Genomic DNA, 9,226 nt, shown 5'->3' on the forward strand with positions numbered 1-9,226 from the left:
ATGTAACATACTGCCATTCTAAATTTTTCTCTCACCTTCCCCAAAGAAGGTTACACAAAGAGCATTTTCTAAATGTAACATACTGCCATTCTAAATTTTTCTCTCACCTTCCCCAAAGAAGGTTACACAAAAAGCATTTTCTAAATGTAACATACTGCCATTCTAAATTTTTCTCTCACCTTCCCCAAAGAAGGTTACACAAAGAGCATTTTCTAAATGTAACATACTGCAGATGTAAATAATTAATTCTCTCATACCATTTTAAGTATTTATTATAATTATTGTATTAGTTTTGTTTATTATTTACTTGTTTGGTTTTGTTTGTTCTGCGCTGTAGTGTTGTGATGTGGGACACATCTAGGTACGTGTTACGGAATAAGTGGTGGTTCAAGTCTTCATGGGGGGGGGGGGGAAGAAATTTTCTCATGAAACTTCGGACAGTGTATGGGACTGGTGCCAACCCAGCATCATGATGAATTTGGGGAGCTACGAAAGGTAGCGAAATCCAGTTCTGCAAACCAGCTATATAACAGCTGGGGCCCAGAGGGATCATCGTACTAATCACATAATTCTTTGTACTGGCTAGATGATCGTTCACCTCTACTGAAGCATATAAATGCGAGGCCATCCGTTGGCTGGTCGGACTTGACCCTCTTTCTATGGGCTGTGGCGCCCAAGATTATTTTTATTATTTATTTACACAGTGATAATGCAAATGGATTCATTACTGTAATCTACTCTCCAGAATAGTACCAAGATCTTAGAAATAAATAATTTCTACTAGAGGATCATTTTGCAGTCAATACTTTTGTGGTACTGGTATTGAATACATCACATAGCATTAACATTGTGAATCCATAACACATAAATTGTTTTATACTTTGAACTTTGTCTTTGTATTTTCAGTATTTAAATCTAAGTTACTATAATATATGTTATCAATGAATCGATCAACGTGCTTTGTTCTCTTGATAAGATACGATACCATAAATAACTTGGAGATCTCTCACTCAACCTTGAAAGTGCAATGTTCACATATTATAAACTAATACCTATAACAAATACAGCAAGAGACATATAGTTTATGCTCTGCACCTGTTTCTAATATTTCCATAGATTTTTTTTTTTTTTATTTAGAATGTGATAGACCATTTTCAAATACTGAAGACAGTGAACAGATTTTAAAATTGTGCTGCAAATTCCAATGATTATGAAGTTAATCTTCACCAAGTTACTCAAAAGGGTATTGATTGTAAGGACTTTCAACCTCCAAACAAATAAATAGGAATTCTGAGAATATAATAAAATTAAATTACCAGTAGTAAAAATATTAAACTTTTATTGAATAACTCCAATTACGAGAATAAACATGTAAATTATCTATCAAATGAACTTAGATTTATTGGTAATCTCCAATAAAAATAAACATAATGTACAGCATAGATTAATCAATACTGGTACAAAGATTTTGATATACAGCATGACCCTTGAACTTCAAAACAAAAGTTTCGACATAAAAATGGTACTTGGTTGGTATATGATATTGACAGAGATAACACAGGTATGTATTATGAAATTACCATAATTGATTTATTATTGATCAAGTGTTCAACACAATCTTTCACTAAATTTCTTTGCAGAGAATTTCTTTATAATTCATTGAAGTCTTCAGGATGTCAGACATGCTAACTCTCTGCTACAAGTCGTAATTTTTCTCGTTCTAAAGAGTTACCAGAAGACTTGAACATAGAGGCCAGGTGGGGGATCAGAAAATTTGGTTAAAATTGAAGACTGGACATAAAATGATTGTAAGTACCAAGGAGAAAAACCCTAGAAGACAAGGATTTTCTTGTGCAACTAGAAATGTAATACCTATCATACATTTTGCAAATCTATGCAAGAAGCTAGGTTAGGTTCTAAATAAAATTACAATGCAACTTACCTGCTTTTCTTACTGGATTAAATCAGAGATGTAGACTCTATTTTGGAAAAACTAATTTTTAAAGATATTAGCACTTACAACCTTTCTTATATTCAATCTTTAATTCTGGTTTGTGCTTAGGTAGATTAGCATGGGTCCCTGGGCAACTGTCCATTGTGCCCATGTGCTGAGATGGCACTGACCTTGGTAGCTCAATTAGCAGAGCATTGGCTTATGATGCCTATGGACTTGGATTCAAATTCCGACAATGGCAGATTCGTATTTTTGGTGGATGCTGTGGAGTAATGACTAAATGAATGGTCTTGCATGTGCCACTGTTCATCTGTTAAACTTGGTACTTTAGCTATGGGTAGATACAGGAATATAGAGAGATGAGTTGTCAATCAGTGAAGTAAACTGACAAGGAGTGATAAATAAAAGACACAGAGATTTGTTAGATGTATTTAATATGTCACAATATAAGATACACTTTCTGGAATGAATGTTCATTAATACTGTTAAAATGTAGACTCGAAAAATACTCTTCTGTACTTCCATAATTATCAAAATACTGCATAATTTACATACAAAATATATTTAACGTGATTTTACGTTCGTAAAAATTCATAAATTATTTATAATTATTATACGAGTAAAAATTATATAAAACCACAGTATCTTCTTTATACTGTGATAAAACCACAACCATGAATACTTCTCATTGCTGTTAAAACATCACAAACAAAAGAAGAATTTTACATACACAATTTTCTATAAAATATCTGTAATGCAATTTTCAATAAAACCACCCTGTTGCTGCCTTCCTTATTGCACGGCCTCCCTTAGAACATTAAATAATTGTTCTAGTAGTAGTCAGGAACTGGTGCACAGGCAATCTTCACGAAGTCTTGATACTGGACTTGACCTCCAGATGAGACATTTGCCTCACGAAAAATCTGATCCACTGAAATCAGACAAGAAGTAATTCAATATGCTTTATAACAGAATACTTTATAGTTCACAGCAAAAAGTAAACCTGTTTATGATCCTTTTTAATGGTATCTGCATATGGACATAGGCGAGTAAGGGATTGGTGGTGTGCAAGGAAGGTGTACACAAAATATGGTCTTCAAGTAGCATCACTTCCTATCTGATAAAAACATAATCCAGAATTAAAATAATACTATTTAATATGATTTGTACAAATGATATCTATTTATTTTGAAGTTGAGATTTTATTTAATGAAAATTTTGCAGGTTATTTTTAAAATGAAATAAAATGTAAGTTTCCAACCCTATTGACAGTCTTGTGAGGGGATGTCAAATTTTATTACCCTCGCACTACACTGGAATGTCCAGATTTAGCCCAAGTAGTTGTTTGTTTGTAGAAAAGCAAGGAATCCGTGAATAATTGTATGGTAATGGTAAAGTGTTTTTATCTTCTTCCGGTTTCATGACTGCCGATGCAGTCTTCCAGAAACCAAATGCCAATTCTCCCTATCCATCCACTGCTCTGGTGTCAAATTCCTGGAAGTCATGGCATTCTGTACCCCTTCTATCCACGTCTTTGCTGGACGACCTCTTTTCCTTCTTTCTGTCGGTATCCATTCCATAATTTGTCGTGGTAGTAGTTCCTTTGTCATTCTCTTTACATGTCCATACCATTGTAGTCTTTTCTTCTCTATAACGTCAATAATGTCTGGTTCTTCCTCTACTTTCATAATTTCTTTTATCTATCTATTTTCTACTCTTTCTGTTCTTGATTTCCCTGCTGATCTTCTTAAAACATCCATTTCTGTAGCCAAAATTTTATTTTGTTCCCTTGTAGAAATTTGCCATACTTCTGCGCCATAGGTAAGAATACTTTGAATTACTGTTTTATAAATTTGCAGTCTCCTGTTTCTTGTTATATGTTTGTTCCACCAAAGAAAATTTAGAGCTTTAATTGCTTTCTTTGTTTCGGAAATTCTATGTTCAATTTCTGTATTACTTTTCCCAAATTCATCTATTTTCGTCTCTAAATATATACATTCTGTACTTGGTTCTATAATTTCTCCATTACCTAGTTGCAATGGTTCTATCTCCTCGCCAATGCATAAATATTTAGTTTTCTTTATATTTATCGTCAATCCCCAACATTCGTATTCCTCTTTTAATTTTCTTGTCATGTATTCTATGTCGTCATTATCTTGTGCAAAAAGTGTTTTTATAAATTTCTAAAATTAATACTGCTGTGAAACTGAAAAATACAACCTTCTCTAGGCTAATTATAGAAAAAAAGTTGATTATTAAAAATTACGGTAGACCTATGCCATCAATAAATTTAGTACACAATTGTAAGTGCAGGGGGAAGGAGGTGGGTCAAAAATTTAACATGAATTTGTATGAAAAAACTCTTTAGTCTGTGGATGTGAAATGACAAATAGGTTATTTTGTACTATGTCTGAGGATAGACTTAGTGCATTGACTATACTGTTCACTGAAAAGAAGCTCCTGAGGTACATCCCAAATTTTAATGTCCGCCGAAAAGGAGGAGAGAATAATTAACATTTCATACAGGCATCTATGCTAAAGGTACTTTCTAATGTTTGCTTTGAGAATTATTTAATAGCCAATATTATAGTAATTTTCATATATGCTTATTTAAAAATTAAAACTACACACCCGAGACGAGAAGTCAGGAGCCGCCACTGCCTACTACTTACAGCCATTTATATGGCATACTGCTAATAATAATAGCAGACGTTCCTAATTTTAAGTAAGGAAATAAATATTATCCATAACAGTACCCTTGTGAAAACGTATGCAAATGTAATTTCCTTTTTATGCAGTCATCACTATTATCATTACCAATACTAATGGTAATTCTGGAGAACGACCACTCCCCCCACCCAACCACAAACGACAATTTTATGCTGATTTTCTGAAAGGTAATACAAAAAAATTCGAAAAAACATGATTCCGACTGTAACCTATCACAGCTTAAACTAACCTAACATAACCTTAACTAACCTAAACTAACCTGGTAATGTTATACAGTGACATTGTTTTGTTACACCGCGAGGTTTTCATTTGCTGTGTTGCCTGTGCAGCTAGTGTGTTTCCCGTCTGCTTCCACTAACGAATGCCACGCCATACAGTAACAGTTGCGAGTTAGTTTATCATCTGCACTCGTGCATGAAGGTTGAATTAGTCGTGTTGTGTTGCGTGTGTGTGTTCGGCGTTGTTGCAATGCGATTTTCATTATGTGAACATGTATATATGCTTACTACGTACATAAAATACAGAAAATCTTGTGCGAGAAAACGACAGAACTTCCATAATAAATTTCCAAATAGACCCATGCCTAATGCCACTACAATAAGAAGGTTAGCCAAATAATTCAAACAGACAGGTTTAGTAAATGATCGTAAAATACAATGGAGGAGATATATTCTTATGAAGTTCAAATTTAACACCATGCGATTTCTATCTATTGGGGGCACTTAAAAATATGGTTTATGTGAAAACCCCGCATACAATAAATAAGCTTAAAGACTATATAAGAGCTGAAAGCGAGTCAATCAGTGAAGCAGAATTTCTTAAAGTAATTAACAATTTCATAAGAAGGTGTCAACAGTGTGTAGCAGTTGGTGCCGGGGGACATTTTCAATACCTACTTTGAGCTGGGTAAGTACAAATTCCTATACTAAATGTTTCAGTACTGGCAGACCGGGTGGCTGCAGATAAGCTTCTAGTGGTGGGCAATGGGAAAATGAAAACTGGGCAGTTAAACAAAACAGTGTCACTGTATTAGCTTAAGTTAGTTTAGGTTATGTTAGGTTACAGTCGAAATTATGTATTTCCGAAATTTTGTTCTATTACCTTTCGAAAATCGAGCATATAATCGTCGTTTGTGAAAAAAAAGTTCCAAAACCGTTGGTGGTCGTCCTTCAGAATTACCACATTAATGTCACACTTACCCTCCTTTGCACTGAGCTGTTCTCCCCAGTGCAATAACATGTGACGCAACTGACGAGCAGGAATAGTTCCTTTTTTTGCTGGATCTGCAGCCTTAAAAGCATCTACAACTTCACGTGGCAAATCTTCTGCCCGACTGTGAATATGCATTACATCCAAAAAGTCTGCAAACGACATCTTTCCACCTATAAGTAACAATACATACAGGGCAGATTATTCTTCCATTCAGAGTCACATTTAATTTATTAATAAAATGTTTTGTGTACGTATGTAGCTTTCAGGTTAAACTATCTTTATGTCTACACACTCCCATTCTTCCTGAAGAGTAAGTTGCTTGTAAATGTATGTAAATGTCACTTTCAAACCTGAGGTAAGTTACACATTTTTTATACACAAACCTGATATTCACTGTTGCATGAGCCACTTGAAAACCGTAATCAGAGGTGCTTGGAGGGGAAAAATCCCTTAAACAAGTGAAGTGGATGAACGGAAATGGTCAGGATTATAAGAAATATCAGTTTTCATCAGACAAAGTCATATTTTTTGTCAACAATTTGTTCCTCATATCATATTACAAAATTGTCCCAATAATGTACTACATAGTACTGGTTCCAATTCCTATGTTTAAGAAATATATGTTCCATGTTGTTTTGATTTTATTATCAGAGTTTTGTATTGTTGTATTACAGTGTAATTCTTTAGCTTTTTTGATCACTTTGTATAATATTTTTTAATAATTTTTATAGTGTTGTTTTAAGTTTGTATCATTATTATTTCTGCTCTGTATGTATAATCTCTTCGTTTTGCATGAGATTTTAATACTACCTTGTTTAATCCATCTATTATTGCATTTTTATACTTTACAGGAAAAATTGATTCAAAAATATATTTAGAAATATTTTATGGAACTCGTTGAATTTACTGTTCATATCACTTTTACTATATACTGATTCCAATGTCTCATTTTTAAGATTTATTTCAAAATTATTTAACGATTCCCTGTTTATATTTCTGAATCTCATTTTGTTTTTTTATTTTATGATATGTTAATATTTATATATTTAGGAATTGGGCATCATGATCTGAAAGAAATTATTGCGGTGTTTGAGATATACCTATTCTTTCTTTCTTGTTTATTGCAGGGGAAGAGTGCTGACAAAGCTGGGGGGGGGGAGATGAAGAGGAGAAAAGGGAAAGACATCTAGTAGAGAAATTCGTAATTTTTTCCTATCTTGTTTTAATAGTTTGGCCCACTTTAGAGCAAAAATTGGATATGTGTATCGTCTTGGATTCTGCACTACTTGCATATACTTTATCCTCACACAAATAAGTTCTTACCTTTATCTTTGAGATATTTTTTCAATTCTTGAATTGTAGGACTCATTCCCAAAGATCTCATGATAATTGTCAGCTCATCCAATGTTCGAATTTGACCACTCCGAGCAAAAAGATAGAAACATTCACGAAATTCTGTTGAAAAATGTATATTCTAAGTATATTACACAGATAATAATTATTAATGCAATGATAATTTGGTACCATAAAATGGGGTGAATATGGACAGTTTTTAACGTTTTTCATATATAAATCTAGTAATGGAAATTGTTTATTTTCTACTTTATGTCGAAACATAGGGTATTAATAGACTGTTTTTTTTATTACTCTGCTTCCAAAGTGTTATAAGAACATTACATATTTATGTTCAAAATGTGTCCCTATTCATCCCAAACATGGAGTCAATAGGGACAATGCTATAAAAATATTGTTCGTCTCTATTCAAACATGTACTATCCCACTGAAGTGTTGTAGCATTCCCTTAGAGCTGTTGATTGCAACTTTCACTCTTCTCCAATATGAATATTTTGTGAAATGGAAACTGTTTCCTTGACATCAATATCACTAAGATTCAAGTTTTCCTGTTTTCCTAGCACTCTCATTACTATAGGTTTCATTGATTTCTTCAGTTAAATCATGTGCTCGAACACTCCTGCCAGCTGGTGCATTAAGTTTCCCCTTCCTCTTGCTCTGTTGGTTTTCATTCCCATATTTCAGCTCTTTCAGGAACTGTGTTAAGCTGTCATTGATGTCATTAGCTTCATCTTCTCCATTTGGCAACATTTTTTAAATTTGATTTTCGTTGAGAGGATAAATTCCAGCTTCTCTGAACCCTGAACGTATGTCAAAGGGGCTAATTGGATATCCCCACTCTGAACATTTTAAAATACTTTTTACAATCATTGTCTTACAATTCGGGGTTAGAGTTGTTTAGCCTCATCTGGACTTAATTTGTTATATCTCTGGAGTGTGGATTTTGAGACTCTATCTCTCTGCTGCATTTCGAAGAGACATTCCTCCTGTATAACCTCTAAAGCCTTTTCCAATACATCCTGCGAGACATGTTTGTGGCATTTTTCTATTGGATTACTTTTGTATTGTCTGCCCACGGTTTCCCTATCCACCCCAAGAAAACAATATGAATGACAGTTTTAAACCATTTGTTCAAAATATGTTATTATCAACTTTTAATCATTTTTTCATTCACATAGGCTCAAAAACAACTATATAATTACCTGATTATGATTCCAGTTATAGTCAAGAAATAGGGATTAATTCGCAGTAGAAGTTTCCCACTATATGTGTACTTTGAAAAACAGCAGATGTAATAGACAATACAACATAACAAACAATCCCAGGATTAGGAATGGTTGTTACATTTTTACCCCATATTTTATAGTAATTATCGTCCAAAATAACTTTTTTTCCTATTCACCCCATTTTACGGTACAATGTGGACTAAATGTAGGTTACATTGTTTTTTAGTTTGTATTTCAATGAACAAAGGCCTGCATTTTCAAGCACAAACACTCACCATCTATATCTTGTTCTCTAAAATATCGTGCCTGCAACACAAAATTATACGCGTAAATGCATACACATCATAAGCAATTAAAATGTAATGGCATCTATGATCGTGGCAGTTATTTGAAGAATTTTAGAGAATATTATGTTACTACTCAGAATTACCGTAACTTATAATTTTCTATTAAACTAGACATACAGTGGCTTTAAAAATACAGTACCATTTGTAAATATATCTTCTGGTTGTTTCTCTTCAAAAGAAATAGATTTCTCTGTGAAATGAACAAACGTCAAACTCCACCCTCTAATCTACTTGTTATCAAATTGTTGTGTTCGCAGCTGATTGCTGATCTGCGTACATCGTTCGCGTACACTTGCGTAGTCGTTATGAAAAATATAAACGATACTTATTAACGAAATTAATTTATTGTTTTGTATAATCGAAACCTATCAGTAAAAAATTAAGATGTATCTATAATAATTCAA

The 9,226-nt window shown here is 33.3% G+C and overlaps 1 protein-coding gene across 1 annotated transcript; it reads right to left on the reverse strand.

The window, feature by feature from the left end:
• Nucleotides 1-2,371: 2,371 nt before the first annotated feature.
• LOC138697828 (calmodulin-like protein 4) lies at nt 2,372-9,112 on the reverse strand. The gene is made up of 5 exons (XM_069823378.1): nt 8,962-9,112; nt 8,751-8,781; nt 7,220-7,351; nt 5,884-6,066; nt 2,372-2,885 (listed from the first exon to the last, which is right to left on the reverse strand). Exons 1-5 carry the CDS (start codon nt 8,962-8,964, stop codon nt 2,785-2,787), a joined length of 450 nt encoding a protein of 149 aa, XP_069679479.1. The 5' UTR covers nt 8,965-9,112; the 3' UTR covers nt 2,372-2,784.
• Between the last annotated feature and the right edge of the window lie 114 nt (nt 9,113-9,226).

This window comes from Periplaneta americana, chromosome 4 (genome assembly GCF_040183065.1).
Source record: "Periplaneta americana isolate PAMFEO1 chromosome 4, P.americana_PAMFEO1_priV1, whole genome shotgun sequence".
Lineage (NCBI taxonomy): Eukaryota > Metazoa > Arthropoda > Insecta > Blattodea > Blattidae > Periplaneta > Periplaneta americana.

Excerpts from the sequence above, each read along its gene's own strand:
- LOC138697828 (XM_069823378.1), bottom strand. Across the intron at positions 7,352-8,750 it reads TAGAGAACAAGATATAGATG|AATTTCGTGAATGTTTCTAT; the intron begins GTGAGTGTTTGT and ends ATTTTTCAACAG. Across the intron at positions 2,886-5,883 it reads ACAGCTCAGTGCAAAGGAGG|TGGATCAGATTTTTCGTGAG; the intron begins GTAAGTGTGACA and ends GTCTGATTTCAG.